This window comes from Staurois parvus, unplaced genomic scaffold (genome assembly GCF_062004578.1).
Source record: "Staurois parvus isolate SC_StPar_1 unplaced genomic scaffold, SC_StPar_1.0 ptg000845l, whole genome shotgun sequence".
In the NCBI taxonomy this organism is placed as follows: domain Eukaryota; kingdom Metazoa; phylum Chordata; class Amphibia; order Anura; family Ranidae; genus Staurois; species Staurois parvus.
In genome coordinates this window covers 1,834,037-1,857,443 of record NW_028318641.1, presented here as the reverse complement: position 1 = coordinate 1,857,443, position 23,407 = coordinate 1,834,037, and the positions used below count along the sequence as shown (strand labels likewise).

The 23,407-nt window shown below is 44.0% G+C and overlaps 1 protein-coding gene across 1 annotated transcript in view; it reads left to right on the top strand.

Moving 5' to 3' along the window:
• CERS3 (ceramide synthase 3) overlaps positions 1-23,407 on the top strand; it is a 192,092-nt gene that overhangs the window by 59,383 nt on the left and 109,302 nt on the right. The window contains exon 2 of the mRNA XM_089655531.1: positions 9,866-9,983. Coding sequence (XP_089511657.1) covers positions 9,866-9,983 — 118 coding nt within the window. The remainder of the gene's footprint in view (positions 1-9,865; positions 9,984-23,407) is intronic.

The window sequence follows — 23,407 nt, the reverse complement described above, 5'->3', positions numbered from 1 at the left end:
TGTAGAGCAGTGAAAGGTGTCAATAGGGCAGAGTTTGGTGTCAGTATAGTAGTAGATGGTGTCAGTAGGGCAGAGGTTGGAGTCAGTATAGTAGTAGGTGGTTTTAGTAGGGCAGAGGTTGGAGTCAGTATAGTAGAAGATGGTGTCAGTAGGGCAGAGGTTGGTGTCAGTAGGGCAGAGGTTGGAGTCAGCGTAGTAGAAGATGGTGTCAGCAGGGCAGAGGTTGGAGTCAGTATAGTAGAAGATGGTGTCAGCAGCGCAGAGGTTGGAGTCAGTGTAGTAGAAGATGGTGTCAGTAGGGCAGAGGTTGGAGTCAGTGTAGTAGAAGATGGTGTCAGCAGGGCAGAGGTTGGAGTCAGTATAGTAGAAGATGGTGTCAGTAGGGCAGAGGTTGGAGTCAGCGTAGTAGAAGATGGTGTCAGTAGGGCAGAGGTTGGAGTCAGCGTAGTAGAAGATGGTGTCAGTAGGGCAGAGGTTGGAGTCAGTATAGTAGAAGATGGTGTCAGTAGGTCAGAGGTTGGAGTCAGTATAGTAGAAGATGGTGTCAGTAGGGCAGAGGTTGGAGTCAGTATAGTAGAAGATGGTGTCAGTAGGGCAGAGGTTGGAGTCAGTATAGTAGAAGATGGTGTCAGCAGGGCAGAGGTTGGAGTCGGTATAGTAGAAGATGGTGTCAGCAGGGCAGAGGTTGGAGTCAGTATAGTAGAAGATGGTTTCAGCAAGGCAGAGGTTGGAGTCAGTACAGTAGAAGATGGTGTCAGTAGGGCAGAGGTTGGAGTCAGCGTAGTAGAAGATGGTGTCAGTAGGGCAGAGGTTGGAGTCAGCGTAGTAGAAGATGGTGTCAGCAGGGCAGAGGTTGGAGTCAGCGTAGTAGAAGATGGTGTCAGCAGGGCAGAGGTTGGAGTCAGCGTAGTAGAAGATGGTGTCAGCAGGGCAGAGGTTGGAGTCAGTGTAGTAGAAGATGGTGTCAGTAGGGCAGAGGTTGGAGTCAGTGTAGTAGAAGATGGTGTCAGTAGGGCAGAGGTTGGAGTCAGTATAGTAGAAGATGGTGTCAGCAAGGCAGAGGTTGGAGTCAGTACAGTAGAAGATGGTGTCAGCAAGGCAGAGGTTGGAGTCAGCGTAGTAGAAGATGGTGTCAGTAGGGCAGAGGTTGGAGTCAGCGTAGTAGAAGATGGTGTCAGTAGGGCAGAGGTTGGAGTCAGTGTAGTAGAAGATGGTGTCAGTAGGGCAGAGGTTGGAGTCAGTGTAGTAGAAGATGGTGTCAGTAGGGCAGAGGTTGGAGTCAGTGTAGTAGAAGATGGTGTCAGTAGGGCAGAGGTTGGAGTCAGCGTAGTAGAAGATGGTGTCAGTAGGGCAGAGGTTGGAGTCAGCGTAGTAGAAGATGGTGTCAGTAGGGCAGAGGTTGGAGTCAGCGTAGTAGAAGATGGTGTCAGTAGGGCAGAGGTTGGAGTCAGTGTAGTAGAAGATGGTGTCAGTAGGGCAGAGGTTGGAGTCAGTGTAGTAGTAGGTGGTTTCAGTACCAATGACCCGAGTACTGCCAGGCGGAAGTGCTCACCATTTAGCCACAACAGATCCCCCACAGCTGGTAGCAAGAGAGGAAGCCATCAGCGATCTGGAGGGGGGAGGGGACCAGGGGAGTGCATACAGAGGGCCTGGGCAGCAGAAACAAGGGGAACTTGGACAGGAGGGACGGCAGGGCAGCATTTACTGGAACAGATCCCCTGTAATTTCCTTCAGCAGCTGATTTCCAGCAGGAGGGAGAAGAGAAGAAGCTGGCTTTCAGGTGCTGCAGGAGGAGCTGATTCCAGTAAGTGCCGCCTTTGACAAAAAAATAAATAAATAAATGCACTTTTTTTTCCCTGTAAAAATATGTGCATTTATTATTTTTTTTCACAAAGACAATACATTCAATTTTTTGGTTTTAGTTTTAATACCGCTTTAAATTTCTACTCAGCCTTGAAAATATTTGTAACAGACATTAACATAAATGATTGGAGGGTCTTTGCAGATCCCCAAAAACCTAAAGCTAGTGATTTTGTAAAGTATAGGGATGCGGGTTATGGAAAATTGGTTTTAAAAGTTTTTTTTATTCTATAAATAAAGCCTCTCGGTGTCCTGCTAACTATATATTCAGTTAAATAGAAAAAAAAATGTGGGCCAAATTAAAGGGTGCGCTGATCTCTGCGATCGTGTCCACAGTCCTTCTGTAGCATGTTACACTGGCGAGGGGTATGTGGAAACCATTGCGGAAGAGAATAGAGGAATCTAACAGCTTGAGTTTGGTGCCAAGCCATGTCCCAAAGAAATGCCTTCACTCCCAGGGTGGCTTTTATATGCCTCACGCTTTAGGCTGGGCTAGAAAAAAGCAAAACGCATAGCTCCAGGAAAGATGAAGTCATTTCTGAGCCAATGGTATCACAAAGCAGTGTATGGAAAGCAGGCTGCACCAGGGAAATATTTACTGAGCTTCTACGGGCTCATGTACACTGCAGCTGATAAACTCACATATAGGAGCAGTTCAGCATTTTTTTTTTTCAGCAGCCCCTGAACTCTCCCTAATGTTTTCCTATGTGTCCATGTACACATCGTTGTTTACAGGCATTTGAGTTTACAGTTGTTTTTTTGAACGCAGAAAACTTGCGTTCAGTCGATTTCATCAGCGTTTCAAATGCAAAGCACTTGTAAACGCATTTATAAGTGTTTGCGTTCTAAATTTTTTTTTTAACTCTTCCAATTCCCGATGCTGTCCAGAGCCTTTTTTCATCATGAAAACTGCATGCAAAGCTTTTTCAGGGTACTCAAATGGACAAAACACTGAACACAGGATGTTCCTACCAAGCTTGTCACACATTGTAATGAACAATTCACACCTCAGACCTCTCCTACCCTTGGAAACAAAAGATATGTTAATGACTATTTACACCTCAAATTCCTCATGAAGACCCCCTGCTAGGTGACCTTAATGACTCCCTCCACCAGACTCCTTTCCCACCCTTGGAAACAAAAGCTATGTTAATTGCCATTCAAACCTCAGACCTCTCCCACCCTTGGAAACAAAAGTTATGTTAATGACCATTCACACCTCAGACCTCTCCCACCCTTGGAAACAAAAGATATGTTAATGACCATTCACACCTCAGACCTCTCCCACCCTTGGAAACAAAAGATATGTTAATGACCATTCACACCTCAGACCTCTCCCACCCTTGGAAACAAAAGATATGTTAATGACCATTCACACCTCAGACCTCTCCCACCCTTGGAAACAAAAGATATGTTAATGACTATTTACACCTCAAATTCCTCATGAAGACCCCCTGCTAGGTGACCTTAATGACTCCCTCCACCAGACACCTTTCCCACCCTTGGAAACAAAAGCTATGTTAATGGCCATTCAAACCTCAGACCTCTCCCACCCTTGGAAACAAAAGTTATGTTAATGACCATTCACACCTCAGACCTCTCCCACCCTTGGAAACAAAAGATATGTTAATGACCATTCACACCTCAGACCTCTCCCACCCTTGGAAACAAAAGATATGTTAATGACCATTCACACCTCAGACCTCTCCCACCCTTGGAAACAAAAGATATGTTAATGACCATTCACACCTCAGACCTCTCCTACTCTTGGAAACAAAAGTTATGTTAATGACTATTTACACCTCAAATTCCTCCTGAAGACCCCCTGCCAGGTGAGCTTAATGACTCCCTCCACCAGACACCTTTCCCATCCTTGGAAACAAAAGAAATGTTAATGAGCAACTCACACCTAAGCTAATCTCAACACATACTGCTGTCTCTTCTTCTACTCTCTGTATTTCTCTGAAATAGTTAATAATGTACCACTTTTCAGTGCATTCTGGGCATTTGGGAGGTTCTCCTGTTCTTATCTTTAAAAACGATTCTAAACGCAAACGTGCATAAACGCGTTATGCAAATGTGGCTAAACAGACATTTTTTAACTTACGTTTTCCAGCAGTCAGTTTCCATCGTTCAGAAGTGTCTCGTGTACATGGGGCCTACATCTGAAATCGCTGATTGCCTGGATGCCCTGCGATAAATCATCCAATGCCCTTGTTACTTCCTGAATCATTCACCCAGATGGAGTATACAGCTATGAAGGCCTGTCTTCTTTTGAGTCATAAAAAAGCAAAGACCCTAACATAGGAAAAACTAATGGGGTGTTTCAAGGCATCATACCATATGAAAGTATAGAAATGCACAACATAGGAACGCTTTATAAAATGGCACATGTTTTATTATATGTATTATAGAAAAACCACACAAGTGGTAAGAAAGACAACAGTCAAAATAGGCACATACATGATGAATCAACAAACACAAAATATATATCTATAAATGATAACAGTGGGGAAAGGCTCTGGCCCGGGATGCAGAAGCATCACAAGTTGGAGTGCAGAAGTCTCACTGATAACACTAGAGAAATAGATAGTTAATAAACACAGGTGAAAGACCAAAATCTTTTCTTTGGATTGAATTAGAAAACTGGATAATCAATCGAGGTCCAACGCGTTTCGTGGGATATGACCCACTTCTTCAGGGAACTTAGGAAAAACAAAACCGTGCCTACAATGGAATCAAAAAGTACAAAAACAGTTAACAATAAAAATACAGATAAAACATAATAATAAACTCTGAAAATGTAAAGCAAAAATAGATATACAGATATAGATAAAACTTCAAATATGCACTTACTAAAAAGTAACTGTAATATAATATATAACAATTAAACATTTTTTGTGTTCCTACATACTTTTCTGGAAAAATGACATTCTATTACGTTTCGGTGAAGAGCAGTCAGCAGATCCCTAGCATGCCTTACCGGATAATGAGCAGATGAGGTCAGCCAGGGAGCAGGCCACGCATGTCGGGACTTGTGGTATCACAGCAGCTGGTTGCTTATCACCAGAGTTAACGATTATCCCACCTGTTGTAGTGTTGTGCAACAAAAGTGAAAAAAAGTTCACATTTTTAACCACTTGCCTACAGGGCACTTCTACCCCCTTCCTGCCTACAGGGCACTTCTACCCCCTTCCTGCCTACAGGGCACTTCTACCCCCTTCCTGCCTACAGGACACTTCTACCCCCTTCCTGCCTACAGGACACTTCTACCCCCTTCCTGCCTACAGGACACTTCTACCCCCTTCCTGCCTACAGGACACTTCTACCCCCTTCCTGCCTACAGGACACTTCTACCCCCTTCCTGCCTACAGGGCACTTCTACCCCCTTCCTGCCTACAGGGCACTTCTACCCCCTTCCTGCCTACAGGGCACTTCTACCCCCTTCCTGCCTACAGGGCACTTCTACCCCCTTCCTGCCTACAGGGCACTTCTACCCCCTTCCTGCCTACAGGGCACTTCTACCCCCTTCCTGCCTACAGGGCACTTCTACCCCCTTCCTGCCTACCGGGCACTTCTACCCCCTTCCTGCCTACAGGGCACTTCTACCCCCTTCCTGCCTACAGGGCACTTCTACCCCCTTCCTGCCTACAGGGCACTTCTACCCCCTTCCTGCCTACAGGACACATCTACCCCCTTCCTGCCTACAGGACACATCTACCCCCTTCCTGCCTACAGGGCACTTCTACCCCCTTCCCGCCTACAGGGCACTTCTACCCCCTTCCCGCCTACAGGGCACTTCTACCCCCTTCCTGCCTACCGGGCAATTCTACCCCCTTCCTGCCTACCGGGCACTTCTACCCCCTTCCTGCCTACAGGGCACTTCTACCCCCTTCCCGCCTACAGGGCACTTCTACCCCCTTCCCGCCTACCGGGCACTTCTACCCCCTTCCCGCCTACCGGGCACTTCTACCCCCTTCCTGCCTACCGGGCACTTCTACCCCCTTCCTGCCCACCGGGCACTTCTACCCCCTTCCTGCCTACCGGGCACTTATACCCCCTTCCTGCCCAGGACAATTTTCAGCTTTCAGCGCTATCGCACTTTTAATGACAATTGCGCGGTTATGCAACACTGTACCCATATGAAATTTTTATAATTTTTTTTGAGACAGAGCTTTCTTTTGGTAGTATATAACCTCTAAACGCCGAGCGGACGCACATTTGCCTTCTATTAAGAAAGGACATGTGTGCCAAGAGCACGCGCCCTGCATTCACAGATCATGTGACCGCCGTGATGGCGCGTCGCTGCGGTTGCATGACCGTAAACCCCGCCCCGCCTCCCGGCTTCTGGAACCCTCAAAGGGCCTGGAGGCGCCGGCGTGAAGGGGTTAATCACCTCTGGGTTTTTTATTTTTTGCTAAACAAACCAAAAACTGAAAATTTTGAAAAAAAATTTTTTTTTCTTAGTTTTTGTTTTAAAATGTTGTAAATAAGTGATTTTTCTCCTTCACTGATGTGCGTTAATGAGACTGCAGTGATGGGCACTGATAGGCTGCACTGATAGGTGGCACTGGTAGGTGGCACTGATGGGCACTGAAAGGTAGCACTCATATATGGCACTGTTAGGCGGTGCTGGCTGGCACTGTTAGGTGGCACTGGTGGGCACTGTTAGGTGGCACTGACTGGCACTGATAGGCGGCACTGTCTGGCACTGATAGACTGATAGATTCCTTTCCACCTGGCAGCAGAGTTGTTGCAGAAAACCAAACCGCTTGAAACTTGTAAACTAGCGTAGAACTGATAGGCACATCAGGTACTTGGGTATTTATTTATTTAATTGGCCAGAGTAATAATATATTCTGGCCATTGAATTTAACACTGACCCCCGGTTCACATATATGTGGCCGTGCGGGCCGCATTTTGCTCGGGGATGAGAGCCCATTCATTTGAATGGACTCCCGTGCTCCAGGACCTGCAGGGAAGAAGTCCCGGCACTTCTTTGGAAAACACAGCCCACACAGGAACCTCGGTTCCCAGTACAGTTGTGTTTTCCAGTGAAGGCGGCGTGCCATTAGAACTAATGGCACCCACCCGAGGGTGCGCATTTCTCTGTGCGGGTGGTGCGGCTGCACGGATTTTCATGCGGATTCGCAGCGGCACCACCTGCACAGATGTGAACCGGGGGTGAAGCACCCCTAGCCCATTTCAGCAGGAACTGGATACATTTTAATCAGAGTGAGGCCATCCCTGCTCAATAGAAGTTGACCATTTGAGGGATGTTGACATTTTTTTTTCTCGATTAGTGACTGCAGGCCAACTTGCTGCGGACACTGATCATTGTATTTTGACGCCTGTGGATGCTGCTGTCAGAATATGTCCCTGCAGACATTTCTAGTACAGAGATGTAGAAATCAGATTACAATTGCTGCTAATATTGTGCAAAATTGCATTATGAAACCCACACCCATGTGTCATCATATTGCAGCACGGCGCACCACTAAGAGGATCCTTGTGTTCTGTAAATAAGATGCAAATCCATCCTCCGGTTTTAGCCTTCTGTTTGTTTAATAAATGTCAGTGAAATCTTTGGAAACACCCGGCTGACAACATGCTGCCCAATTCCAGCCAGTGATGCAGCTGATCTCACCAGAGATTATATTATAGGTTATAATACCTGGATTGTACAGGAGATAAACGTGATATAAGGGCTCATGTACATGGGGTGTTTGGAAAACTCTTCTGAAGGATTATTATTATTATACAGGATTTATATACAACATTATTATTATTAATACAGAGGATTTATATACATTATTATTATTAATATACAGGATTTATATACAACGTTGTTATTATTATTATTATAATACAGGATTTATACAAAACATTATTATTATTATAAAGGATTTATATACAACATTATTATTTTTATTATTATACAGGATTTATATACAACATTATTATTATACAGGATTTATATACAACATTATTATTATTAATATTATTATTATTATACAGGATTTATATACAATATTAATATTATTATACAGGATTTATATACAATATTAATATTATTATACGGGATTTATTTACAACATTATTATTATTATTATTATTATTATTATACAGGATTTATATACATTATTATTATTATACAGGATTTATATACAACATTATTATTATTATTATTATACAGGATTTATATACAACATTATTATTATTATACGGGATTTATATACAACATTATTATTATTATTATTATTATAATACAGGAATTATATACAACGTTGTTATTATTATTATTATTATTATAATACTGGATTTATACAAAACATTATTATTATTATAAAGGATTTATATACAACATTATTATTTGTATTATTATAAAGGATTTATATACAACATTATTATTTGTATTATTATACAGGATTTATATACATTATTATTTTTATTATTATACAGGATTTATATACAACATTATTATTATTATTAATATTATTATTATTATTATACAGGATTTATATACAATATTATTATTATTATTATTATTATTATACAGGATTTATATACAACAGTATTATTATTATTATTATACAGGATTTATATGGCGCCAACAGTTTGCTCAGCGCTTTATAATATAAAGGGAGACAATACAGCAACAATACAGTTCAATACAAGAGGGATAGGAGGGCCCTGATCCTGGGAGCTTACAATCTAAGAGGGAGGGGCTAGTGGTACAAAAGGTAGTAACTGTGGGGGATGGACTGGTTGGAAGAGTAGAAGATTCCATTATTAGCGGAGGGCAGGATAGGCTTCACTGAAGAGATAGGTTTTCAGAGATCGCCTAAAAGTGGGCAGAGTAGGTGATAGTCTGGGGTAGGGAGTTCCAGAGGATGGGTGGCGCCCTGGAGAAGTCTTGGAGACGAGTATGGGAGGAGGAAACAAGGAAGTTAGAGAGTAGGAGGTCGTGCGAGGAGCCGAGAGTACGGTTTGGGTGATATTTGGAGACAAGATTGGTGATGTAGTTTGCGGCAGAGTTATAAATGGCTTTATACGTTATTGTTTTAAATTTTATACGTTGGGCAACGGGAAGCCAGTGGAGGGATTGGCAGATGGAAACTGACTGCTGGAAAACGTAGGTTAAAAAAGTCAGTTTAGCCATGTTTGCATACTGCGTTTATGAGCGTTTGCGTTTAGAAGCGTTTTTGAAAGATAACCTCAGGAGACCTTCCAAATGCCCAGAATGCACTGAAAAATAGTAAATAACTATTTCAGACATTTTGATAGAAATAGAGAGAGTAGAAGCAGAGAGAGCAGTATGTGTTGAGATGACCGGTCTTTTCTGGTTGTATTCACTATGGATCCCATCATGAGCATAATGCGGCGCGTTCTACCATTGTTTCCTTCACTCCAAACCTGGAACTGACTGCGCTGGTGTACCGGGTCCATTTGAATACATGGAAAATGCTTTTCATGCACCACAAACAATTTAATTCACTTTTAATATTCAAAGCAACCCCCTCAATCCATCCATGTTGTGTTTTTTTTTTTTTTTGTTTTGTTTTTTTAAGAAATCACTTTGAAAAACACCCCCCTAGCATTCTTGGCCGTGGCCATTTTGAGTAAGGGCAGATGATTCATGCAACATTTACTTCCTGGAATGCATCTGCCATTAAACTAGGCATGCTGGCAGGAGAGTGTGCTTAGCTGAGAAAGCCCCTCCTCCCATGAAGACTCCTGGGATGTCTGATGGCATTTTGGCCTAGGCCACAAATCAGGAAGCAAATGAAGAAATGTAAAAAAAAAAAAAGTTTAAGATAAGTAAATATAATCCACCTTCCTATCTACTAATGCTAGCAGCGTAAGGATTAGAAATAGTTCATGCTGATTGAGAGAGTTTAGTTCCGCTTTAATTCATGCCTGTTCATGCAGAGTAAACAACACGGTTTGGTGAGATGTCAAATTCTGATTCGTTTTATGGATTATTTATTTTATTTTTTTACAGGGCCATTGCTACACCTGTGGCCAGAGCCATGGGGATAACGAGCAAAGTCCGACAAAAAGCACCATTTAATCAAGTCCTGGAAGACTTTTACACCATCTCCTCCAAACACCCAGCTCAAGTAAGTGTCGCTGTTTGCCTTATCTGTTTATTATGTCTTTGTACAATAAATGGTGTCAAGAAGAGAATGATCTTTGTGTCCTACTGGAAAGGTAAATAAAGTAGTCACATGTAATGTCTCTGCACCACAGAGAGCTCTTTATAGGCTGGCTACAGATGGGAGGAATTTTTGGCCAAAACATCAACAATTTTTTTTGTGTCTTTCCTGGTTTGGCCAAAGAGACCTGGACACATACACAGCCTGCTAGGCGGGGGAATTAGGCTGCTTTGGAGTTAACCTGACTGTATGGCTGAGTACACAGGAAGGATACAAATATAATAACTTATCAGTGGGCAGCACAGTGGCTAAATGGTTAGCCCTTCCGCCTGGCAGTACTCGGGTCGTTAGTTTGAATCCCAACCACGGCACCACCTGCCTGGAGTTTGCATGTTCTCTCTGTGCAGGTTTCTTCCGGGTACTCCGGTTTCCTTTCACACTCCAAAGACATGCTGGTAGGTGAATTGGATCCTGTCTAAATTGGCCCTAGTATGTGTACGTATGAATGTGAGTCTAATTGGCTTAGATTGTGTATGGACACATAGGATAACATGCCGGGGATGGACACATAGGAGAACATGCCGGGGATGGACACATAGGATAACATGCCGGGGATGGACACACAGGATAACATGCCGGGGATGGACACATAGGAGAACATGCTGGGGATGGACACATAGGATAACATGCCGGGGATGGACACGTAGGATAACATGCCGGGGATGGACACATAGGATAACATGCCGGGGATGGACACGTAGGATAACATGCCGGGGATGGACGCATAGGATAACATGCCGGGGATGGACACGTAGGATAACATGCCGGGGATGGACACGTAGGATAACATGCCGGGGATGGACACGTAGGATAACATGCCGGGGATGGACGCATAGGATAACATGCCGGGGATGGACACGTAGGATAACATGCCGGGGATGGACACGTAGGATAACATGCCGGGGATGGACACGTAGGATAACATGCCGGGGATGGACACGTAGGATAACATGCCGGGGATGGACACGTAGGATAACATGCCGGGGATGGACACGTAGGATAACATGCCGGGGATGGACGCGTAGGATAACATGCCGGGGATGGACACGTAGGATAACATGCCGGGGATGGACACGTAGGATAACATGCCGGGGATGGACACGTAGGATAACATGCCGGGGATGGACACGTAGGATAACATGCCGGGGATGGACACGTAGGATAACATGCCGGGGATGGACACGTAGGATAACATGCCGGGGATGGACACGTAGGATAACATGCCGGGGATGGACACGTAGGATAACATGCCGGGGATGGACACGTAGGATAACATGCCGGGGATGGACACGTAGGATAACATGCCGGGGATGGACACGTAGGATAACATGCCGGGGATGGACGCGTAGGATAACATGCCGGGGATGGACACGTAGGATAACATGCCGGGGATGGACACGTAGGATAACATGCCGGGGATGGACACGTAGGATAACATGCCGGGGATGGACACGTAGGATAACATGCCGGGGATGGACACGTAGGATAACATGCCGGGGATGGACACGTAGGATAACATGCCGGGGATGGACACGTAGGATAACATGCCGGGGATGGACACGTAGGATAACATGCCGGGGATGGACACGTAGGATAACATGCCGGGGATGGACGCATAGGAGAACATGCCGGGGATGGACACATAGGAGAACATGCCGGGGATGGACACGTAGGATAACATGCCGGGGATGGACGCATAGGAGAACATGCCGGGGATGGACACGTAGGAGAACATGCCGGGGATGGACACGTAGGAGAACATGCCGGGGATGGACACGTAGGAGAACATGCCGGGGATGGACACGTAGGAGAACATGCTGGGGGGTTTACTGGCTGTAGAAAAAAAATGTCAAAAGCCAAAAACAGCCGCTGTAAAAATGGCCAGTGTGCATGTTTATCTTTGTTATTTTCGACTCTATAAGTGCTTTGCTAGGGGCCGGACAGTGGCTAAATGATTAGCCCTTCCGCCTGGCAGTGCTAGGGTCGTTGGTTCGAATCCCAGCCACGGCACCACCTGCCTGGAGTTTGCATGTTCTCCCTGTGCCTGCGTGGGTTTCCTCCGGGTACTCCAGTCCTCCCGCACTCCAAAGACATGCTGGTAGGTTAATTGGCTCCTGTCTAAATTGTCCCTAGTATGTGTATGTATGAATGTGAGTTAGGGACCTTAGATTGTACGCCCCTTGAGGGTTAGGGACTGATGTGAATGTACAATATATATGTAAAGCGCGGCGTAAATTGATGGTGTTATATAAGTACCTGAAATAAATATGATAGATAAATAAATATAATAGGAATGACGAAAAAACGCAGCGCTATATAAGTACCTGAAATAAATAAATAAATGTCTATATAATCAGCCACTAGGCATTCAGGGAACATTTGAGAGCCACCCTAAGCCCTGGTTCACACTACTGCTCGCATGTGAAACGCACAGGAACTGCGCCGCATTCTTAAGCTATTCACATGCCATTTTCTGCAGTGCGATTTGAGCCCATTCGTTTTGAATGAGCTCATATCTCACCGCATGCCACAAAAAATGCACAGGCAGCTTCTTCTTTTTTTTTTTTCGAGCTGCACTGAAACTGATCTGCAATTACCCCCATGTAACATCTATGCAGGCCGCGTTTTGCACAGGCACGAGAGCCCATTCATTTGAATGGACTCCCGTGCCCATGACACACAGGGAAGAAGTTCCTGCACCTCTTGGGAAATCGCAGCCTGCACAGGAACCTCGGTTCCCAGTACGGTTGCGGTTTTCCAGTGCGGGTGGCGTGCCATTAGAACTAATGGCACCCGCCCGCGGGTCCACATTCCTCTGTGCGGGTGGTGTGCCTGCACGGATTTTCGTGCAGATCCGCAGCGGCACCACCCGCATAGATGTGAACCTAGGGTTAAAGTGCACTGAAACTGGATCGCATGATCATTTTGTACCATGTGATCCGATGCAGGCACACGCAGTGCGTTTTCAGAATTGAGTTGCCCTGGTAAGTTCTGGTTTAAAATGCAGCTTGCATGTGAATCGCACAGGAACTGCGCCGCATTCTTATGCTATTCACATGGCATTCTTTGCAGTGCGATTTGAGCCCATTCATTTTGAATGGGCTCAAATCTCATCGCATGCCACAAAAAATGCACAGGCAGCTTTTTTTTGAGCTGCACTAAAACTGATCTGCAATGAAACTGCACTGAAACTGGATTGCATGGTCATTTTGTACCATGCGATCTGGTGCCGGCATACGCAGTGCATTTGCAAATTGCGTTTTGGGTTGCCCTGGTAAGCCCTGGTTCGCACTATAGCTCGCATATGCATCGCACAGGAACTGCACCGCATTCTTATGCTAGTCACATGCCATTCTCTACAGTGCGATTTGAGGCCATTCGTTTTGAATGGGGTCAAATCTCAACGCATACCACAAAAAATGCACAGGCTTTTTTTGAGCTGCACTGAAACTGGATCGCATGGCCATTTTGTATCATGCGATCCGGTGCAGGCACATGCACTGCGATGGCGAATTGAGTTTGGGGTGTCAACTTTGAATTGAAACCTGCAGCAGATCGCAATACACAGCGCATTTGCAATGCGGAGCGGGAAACTCACAGGAATCTGGTGTTTCCTGCACCGCATATGTATGAAGTGTTTGCAAACTGGTTAAAGGAGAAGTATGGCCAAAGCTCTTTTCGCTCTACTTTTCTCATGGGTAACAGGAGTGCACTCAGTTCTGCACTCCTGTGACCCAACTCTAAAGTTCAGTTGGGTAAAGTACTCTGTCGGCTGACCCTCGGCCAGTCCAGGCTGTGGAGGGATCCCGAATTTAGTGTCGGGATCCACCCAGATGCTGCACCATCAGCTGGCTCACCTTTTCAGTGTGCTGCTGAGCCTGAGCCAGCTGCTTCCGCCCCCTCCACAGTGCTAAATGGACAGAACAGAGAGCTATGAGTCATAGTTATTGGTTCTCTGCTCACTGAAGACTGAGAAATGAGCGATTAGCGGCAATTGATTGCTCAGATATCAGGTTCCTAGAGGTGATGGGGACAGATGCAGCATCGGACTGATGCTGCACTCACCTAGGTAAATATGTATATATTTTTTTTTTTATTTTTTGTAATACCACAATTCTCTTTTAAAGAAGTATAGAATTGCAAAAAAAAAATCCAAAACAAACTACATACTCGGCTCCATGCTGCAGCATCTGTGTGAGGTTGCAGCTGTCCCACGCCAGCCTCTAAGCTCGAGAACTGAGCGATCACATGATCGCTGATCACTCAGTACTTGGTCTGTTGCTGTGACTACGGTGCCGGGCTGGGGAGGGGGCAGGAGCAGCTGGCTCTAGCTCTCAATTGCATGCTTAAAGGATAAATTCACCTTTTGGACAAAAATAATAAAAGCACGTTTTTTTTTTTTGCAAGTAAAAAAAATGCATTTATTATGTTTGTCCAAAGCATTACCCTTGAAAGCATTGCACCAGCGATCGATAGATCACTGATGCCATGCAGGTCTCCTGCAGACCTGTCAGAATATCTGCTTGCCGTACGGGATGTACGAGCAAGAAAATACCCTGACAGGAAGCTTCAATGAACTACCACTGTGCTCAACAGCACGGTGGTGATTCATTGAAAACTACAAGCCCATAGCCGCTGAGGCTATCAGGACTTGCAGTTCATTCATTCACAGAAGTCTGTAAATGAATGACGCAGCCGTGTGTGCGGCTGCAGCTATGGCAACATGTTACATGTTCCACCCTAAAAATAGGTGGCATGTAACATGTTCAAAAGGTGAACTGATCCTTTAAAGGCGGAGCCAATAATCAGTCAGGAAACAGGGTGGATCCCGACAATATTGTCAGGATGCTTCCTGAGCCTGGATTGGCTCTTTCCCATCAGCTGATAATGGGCTATAATAGCTTGCTATCAGCTGACTCTGGGTCAAAGAAAAATTATTATACAGGATTTATAAATAAAAGTAGTTGTACTCCTGTGACCTACAAGAGAAGTATGGCCAAAAAGGCTTTGGCCATACTTCTCTGTTTAACCTCCCTGGCGGTATTCCCGAGTGTAGCTCGGGGTTAAGTTTCAGTACCACAAGCGGTAACCCCGAGCTACACTCAGGAATACACTGCAGCGTTGCTCTGGGATCCCTGGATCACTTACCTTGTCCCACGCTGTCCTCCCGCTGCGTCCCAGGCCATGTCCTCCAGCCGATGCTGGCATCTGGATTCCGTTCCCTGCGAGCGTTGGGACATATGGGGGACCGAACCGGCGGGAGATTAAAAAATGTCAAAATTTTACATACACATAATACACTAAAATCTGATAGTATAACATTCCTGTATCAAACCATTTCACATACATTTTGTCCCGAGTGCTTTGTCCTGTCCCCTGACTGCATTATTACTGTTCTTTCTGCCTGGAAACTGAGAAACGTCCATGGCGTCCAAAAAGCGTCCCTTTAGGTCAAAAGCGGTTTTAGACCGGCTAGAGAACAGCGATAGTAAATCAGAACCACTTGCAGAATTGAGTGATAATGATTCGTGGGGGAAATTCCTCATCAGACACTGAAAACGATTCTGCGACTTTGCTCAGCGATGTGCGAACTTGGCGCTATATTTCACATTTCAGTGTTTTTGGTTTGATTATATTATTGAATTAAATTTATTATTTATATGATTATTTATTATAATATAATTTATTATTTCAAATTTTATCATCCCCGGGATGTTTACTAGACTCTTGTTCTGACAGATTTCAGTGAGTTATTCCTAAGAATTACAGGCCTACAATATGAAAAAAACATATTTCCATTGAAAACAATGTACCGCTTTGCGCACAGAAATCCTGACATAATCAGACCGCTAGGGAGGTTAAACAACAAGAATGCATTTTAATCATTTGGAACCAATTTTAATTTCTGCCAATGTAGACAGACATTTGTTGAGATTGGAAATGGTTACAAAATGCAAAAAGGTGCAGAAAGCTTCAGCAGGCATCTTGGAGACTGTTGTTGAATGTGTATGATGTAACCCGTACCCTGAAAAAAAGGTTCTAGGTATGGATATTTTTACATCGTTCTATTGGTCCAGTGTGGACCATTGTAAGTGTGTGCTGTATATTCCATATTCCCAGTAATAGTCTGCATCATGGTAGGTCTCCAAATAAAAATGAAGTTTATTCGTTACGTCAGGCTAAAAATACATCCCTGCAGGAAGACTAACATGTTTCAGTCAAAGTGGCCTTAGTCATAGCTGCCTGCTAGAGTCTGCAATACTCTATAAAATACATTGCAACCTTGTGAGAGGGTGGGGCAACTATTATCATTTAATTAAACATAACTGCAAAATGAATAGAGAGTATTTATTTCAGGTACCTATATACCGCCATCAATTTACGCAGCGCTTTACATATATGTTGCACATTCAAATCAGTCCCTAACCCTCAAGGGGCGTACAATCTAAGGTCCCTAACTTACATTCATATACTAGGGCCAATTTATATAGGATCCAATTAACCTACAAGTATGTCTTTTGGAGTGTGGGAGGAAAATGGAGTACCCGGAGGAAACCCACGCAGGCACAGGGAGAACATGCAAACTCCAGGCAGGTGGTGCTGTGGTTGGGATACGAACCAACGACCCGAGTACTGCCAGGCAGAAGTGCTAATCATTTAGCCATTGTGCTGCCCCTAGCAAAGCAATTATAGTGTTGAAAATAACAAAGATAAACATGCACACTGGCCATTTTTACAGCGGCTGTTTTTGGCTTTTGACATTTTTTTTCTACAGCCAGTAAACCCCCCAGCATGTTCTCCTATGTGTCCATCCCCGGCATGTTCTCCTATGTGTCCATCCCCAGCATGTTCTCCTATGTGTCCATCCCCGGCGTGTTCTCCTATGTGTCCATCCCCGGCGTGTTCTCCTATGTGTCCATCCCCGGCATGTTCTCCTATGTGTCCATCCCCGGCATGTTCTCCTATGTGTCCATCTCCGGCATGTTCTCCTATGTGTCCATCCCCGGCATGTTCTCCTATGTGTCCATCCCCGGCATGTTCTCCTATGTGTCCATCCCCGGCATGTTCTCCTATGTGTCCATCCCCGGCATGTTCTCCTATGTGTCCATCCCCGGCATGTTCTCCTATGTGTCCATCCCCGGCATGTTCTCCTATGTGTCCATCCCCGGCATGTTCTCCTATGTGTCCATCCCCGGCATGTTCTCCTATGTGTCCATCCCCGGCATGTTCTCCTATGTGTCCATCCCCGGCATGTTCTCCTATGTGTCCATCCCCGGCATGTTCTCCTATGTGTCCATCCCCGGCATGTTCTCCTATGTGTCCATCCCCGGCATGTTCTCCTATGTGTCCATCCCCGGCATGTTCTCCTATGTGTCCATCCCCGGCATGTTCTCCTATGTGTCCATCCCCGGCATGTTCTCCTATGTGTCCATCCCCGGCATGTTCTCCTATGTGTCCATCCCCGGCATGTTCTCCTATGTGTCCATCCCCGGCATGTTCTCCTATGTGTCCATCCCCGGCATGTTCTCCTATGTGTCCATCCCCGGCATGTTCTCCTATGTGTCCATCCCCGGCATGTTATCCTATGTGTCCATCCCCGGCATGTTATCCTATGTGTCCATCCCCGGCATGTTATCCTATGTGTCCATCCCCGGCATGTTATCCTATGTGTCCATACACACATAGACTGGAATCAAGGTTTTTTGGAGTTTTGTTTTAGCTGTAAAAACGCTCTAATGCTGAAAAACGTGGTAAAACGCAGCAAACCTGTGTTTTTGGACTTTTTCTGGTAAAAAAAATGCTAAAAAACCACAAACGCGGCTAAACGCTAATGCAAAAACGCTAAAAAAAGGCTGAAAAACTCAGGTTTTTTATATTTCAATGTTTTTATTAATTTTAAACAGTATAAAACAGAGGCAACAAAACACGCCCACGCAGGGGCTATCAGTTGCACATAAATTAAAAAAACATTAGTATAACTCTGACTGTAACTCAATCTACTGTAAAAGCAGCTATCACTGCCACACCAAAAACAAATAGAAAAAGAAAAGAAAGGAGTACAAAGGAAAGAAAAAAAAAATATAACAAAACCAAAGAGCAGGGGTCCAAGAACGCCAATACCGAACACCATCACATCACCAGACTAGCCGGGGGGAGCGTGGGAAAGGCATATTGCAACCACGGCTCCTGTATTTCCAAAAATTTACGTTGGGAGTCGTTACAGATACTTGAAATCTGTTCATTGAGCATCATAGTGGTCATACGATTCCGCACCCCCTGAAGAGGGACAAACGGGCTCTTCCAGGCCTGAGCAATTGTTCTAGTGGGAAAAACTCAGGTTTTTAACGTGACTTTACACAGCTAACATTACCAGCGTTATTAAAACGTCCTGTGTACATTCAGAGTTAACTGGAAAAACGCTCTAACGCTGAAAAAATGCCGCAAACTGGCGGTTTTGGACCTTTTTTTGACCCCCCCCCTAAAAAAAACGCTAAAAAAATGCAAACGCGGCAAAATGCCGTTAAATGCTAAATAAAAATCTGAAAAACTCACATTTTTAACGTGACTTTACCCAGCTAACGTTACCGGCGTTATTAAAACATTCTGTGTGCATTCGGAGTTAACTGTAAAATTGCTATAGCGATGAAAAACGCTGCAAACCGGCGTTTTTGGACCTTTTTTTGACCCAAAAAGGTTTTTTTTTTAATTGAAAAAACGCTAAAAAACGCAAACGCGGAAAAACACCGCTAGACGCCAATGCAAAAACGCTAAAAAAAGCTGGAAAACTCCCATTTTTAATGTGACTTACTCGGCTAATGTTACCAGTGTTATCAAAACGTCCCGTGTGCACGAGGAATAAGAATTTAAAAAAAGCCAGATCCGTACAGTACAGCAAGATGAGCTAGAAAAGTGAAAAGGGTTATTTTAAGTCGAGATTTATATTTCAACGAGGGTAAAGCACATCTACATTGTATCTGAGCACCACAAACCCAAAACACTTTTTATTTAATTTTTATATTCAAAGTAAACTGCACCATCCATCCATGTCTCCATGCTTTGTTTTGCTAAGAGATCACTTAAAAAAACACCCCCCCTAGCATTTTCGGCCATGACCATTTTGAGTAAGGGCAGATGATTCATGTAGCATTTATTTCCTGGAATCCATCTGCCCTTAGCTCAGGCAGGCAGGAGGGTAGGCTTAGCTGAGACAGCCTAGGCTAGAAATCAGGAAGTAACTGAAGAAATGTAAAAACAGAAATGACTGTTTACTAATGCTAGCAGTATAAGGATTAGCAATATTAAATGTCGATTGAGAGAGTGAAGTTCTGCTTTAAGCCTGTGAGGCAATCTAGCATGGAGACAAAAAAAATCCACCACAGCTTACATTCTAACAACTGACAATGCAAATCCCCTCCCCTAATTGATGCAATAACCCTCGCTATACCATGGAAGGATATACAGTCAGGTCCATAAATATTGGGACATCGACACAATTCTAACATTTGTGGCTATATACACCACCACAATGGATCTGAAATGAAACGAACAAGATATGCTTTAACTGCAGACTGTCAGCTTTAATTTGAGGGTATTTTTATCCAAATCAGGTGAACGGTGTAGGAATTACAACAGTTTGCATATGTGCCTCCCACTTGTTAAGGGACCAAAAGTAATGGGACAATTGGCTTCTCAGCTGTTCCATGGCCAGGTGTGTGTTATTCCCTCATTATCCCAATTACAATGAGCAGATAAAAGGTCCAGAGTTCATTTCAAGTGTGCTATTTGCATTTGGAATCTGTTGCTGTCAACTCTCAAGATGAGATCCAAAGAGCCGTCACTATCAATGAAGCAAGCCATCATTAGGCTGAAAAAACAAAACAAACCCATCAGAGAGATAGCAAAAACATTAGGCGTGGCCAAAACAACTGTTTGGAACATTCTTAAAAAGAAGGAACGCACCGGAGAGTTCAGCAACACCAAAAGACCTGGAAGACCACGGAAAACAACTGTGGTGGATGACCGAATAATTCTTTCCCTGGTGAAGAAAACACCGTTCACAACAGTTGGCCAGATCAAGAACACTCTCCAGGAGGTAGGTGTATGTGTGTCAAAGTCACCAATCAAGAGAAGACTTCACCAGAGTGAATACAGAGGGTTCACCACAAGATGGAAACCATTGGTGAGCCTCAAAAACAGGAAGGCCAGATTAGAGTTTGCCAAATGACATCCAAAAAAGCCTTCACAGTTCTGGAACAACATCCTATGGACAGATGAGACCGACATCAACTTGTACCAGAGTGATGGGAAGAGAAGAGTATGGAGAAGGAAAGGAACTGCTCATGATCCTAAGCATACCACCTCATCAGTGAAGCATGGTGGTGGTAGTGTCATGGCGTGGGCATGTATGGCTGCCAATGGAACTGGTTCTCTTGTATTTATTGATGATGTGACTGCTGACAAAAGCAACAGGATGAATTCTGAAGTGTTTCAGGAATATTATCTGCTCATATTCAGCCAAATGCTTCAGAACTCATTGGACGCTTCACAGTGCAGATGGACAATGACCCAAAGCAGACTGCAAAAGCAACCAAAGAGTTTTTTAAGGGAAAGAAGTAGAATGTTATGCAATGGCCAAGTCAATCACCTGACCTGAATCCGATTGAGCATGCATTTCACTTGCTGAAGACAAAACTGAAGGGAAAATGCCCCAAGAACAAGCAGGAACTGAAGACAGTTGCAGTAGAGGCCTGGCAGAGCATCACTAGGGATGAAACCCAACGTCTGGTGATGTCTATGCATTCCAGACTTCAGGCTGTAATTGACTGCAAAGGATTTGCAACCAAGTATTAAAAAGTGAAAGTTTGATTTATGATTATTATTCTGTCCCATTACTTTTGGTCTCTTAACAAGTGGGAGGCACATATGCAAACTGTTGTAATTCCTACACCGTTCACCTGATTTGGATGTAAATACCCTTAAATTAAAGCTGACAGTCTGCAGTTAAAGCACATCTTATTTGTTTCATTTCAAATACATTGTGGTGGTGTATAGAGCCAAAAAGTTTAGAATTGTGTCGATGTCCCAATATTTATGGACCTGACTGTATGTGTCATATCAGGCTCCTTTCACACGAGCGGTCCTATTGGGTCCACCTGTCAGTTTTTCAGGCAGATACGATTGGACCCTCGATTTTCCTCTATGGATGTAAATGGACTGTGTCTGTTTACACCCAGCTACCTTCAATCCGATTTGGCAAAAGAAAGGGGAATTGTTCCCCTACATCTGGCAGGATCAGATTGGAGGTCAGTCAGCTGTAAACGGACACAAGTCTGTTTACATCCAACTACCTATAGAGCAGAACAGGCTGTGTCCATGTCTGCTCTGCATAAGCAGAGCACAAATGGACCTGTCATCCATACCCGCTCCGCTCAGCTCAGCACAGCAGGGGAGCAGCGGACAGATCCCATGTTTTTGAAGCTTTGGACAACTAGTGGAAGCTCGTAGCAGTGTCTCTACAGTGATTTTCAGCTTCTAGTGCAGCGGTTTTCAACCTGTGGGTCATGACCCCTTTGGGGGTCGAACGACCCTTCCACAGGGGTCGCCTAAGACCATCGGAAAACACGTATTTCCTATGGTTTTAGGAACCGAGACACCGCTCTTCTATCCGTCTGCAGACGGGTCCGCCCACATGCAGTTACGCCCACATACGTGTACCCGGCGTGATGACATCATCGCGCCAACCTCATCACATACACCCCGTACAAATACAGGTGTATGACAGGGTTGGCACCATAATGTACTTATGTGGACCAGTCACATGTGTAAAGAGCAGCTACTGTGTAGAAAGCAGCTGCTGTGTAGAAAGCAGCTGCTGTGTTGAAAGCAGCTACTGTGTTGAAAGCAGCTACTGTGTTGAAAGCAGCTACTGTGCTGAAAGCAGCTACTGTGCTGAAAGCAGCTACTGTGTTGAAAGCAGCTACTGTGCTGAAAGCAGCAGTATTGGAGGTAATATGACGTTTCATGAATTATAATTACTGGGTAATTGTAAAATCATCAACTACTGCAAAAAAAATGTTAAATTTGTAACAAGGAGAATACATCCTGCATATCAGATATTTACATTACGATTCATAATAGTAGCAAAATTACAGTTGTGAAGTAACAACTAAAATCATTTTATGGTTGGGAGTCACCACAACCTGAGGAACTGTATTAACCACTTCCAGTCCGGACACTTTTACCCCCCTCCTGCCCAGGCCAATTTTCAGCTTTCAGCGCTATCACACTTTTAATGACGATTGCGCGGTCATGCAACACTGTACCCATATGAATTTTTTACCATTTTTTTGAGACGGATAAAACTTTATTTTGATGGTATTTATTCACCGCCCGGATTTTTATTTTTTTTGCTGTGTAAATGAAAATGTCCAAAAATTTTGTAAAAAAGTGTTTGTCTTATAAAATTTTGCAAATAAATAATATTTCATCATAAATCTTGGCCAAAATGTATTCCGTTATCTTTTTAGTAAAAAAAAAAGCCAAATTAGTTTATAACCAAAAATTATAATTTTTAAACATTTTTTTTACATTTTTATTTTTTTTATATTATTTATTTTATTATTATTATTTTTTTTTTTTTTTACATACTGTCACCCTAGCAGTAGAGTGTCACCATGGTGACACTGTACTACTTGTGGGGGGTGATGAAGGTTTTTGTTTTTTTTTTTTTTAACATTGATTGCTTTTACACCCATATAGGATGTAAAAGCAATCATTCCTTTTTCTCTCTGTCTGCATTCTTGCAGCCATTGAGAAATACTGAGTGAGCTGTGATTGGTCACAGCTTGTCACGTGGTACAAGGCTGTTGTGAATAGCCCTGTACCATGCGACCTCTGTGATCATTCACAGATTTCACACGTAGTAAGCAATGATGTCAGAAGTGACATCTTGCTTACTACTTTGCATGTAATCACTGATTGGCCAATCAGTGATCACATGATCGGGACCTCGTACAGAGTTTCACTGTGTCTGGAGGACACAGCGGGCATCGGATCACGGTGCTGAACGCTCCCGGCGAGCGCGCCCAAGCAGGGTGCGGGGAGGCCGTTTATATACAATGGCTGGTCGGGAAGTGGTTAAAGGGTCGTGGCATTAGGAAGGTTGAGAACCACTGGCCTAGTGGGATCCCACAGGTACAGTATACAGAGTCATATTGATCCAAGCTAGACCAATGTCACCATTTATAAAATATCCATACCTGGAATTCTTGAAATACAAACCAGAGATGAAAAGATAAAATAAATTGACTGATATTTTTATGATTTCA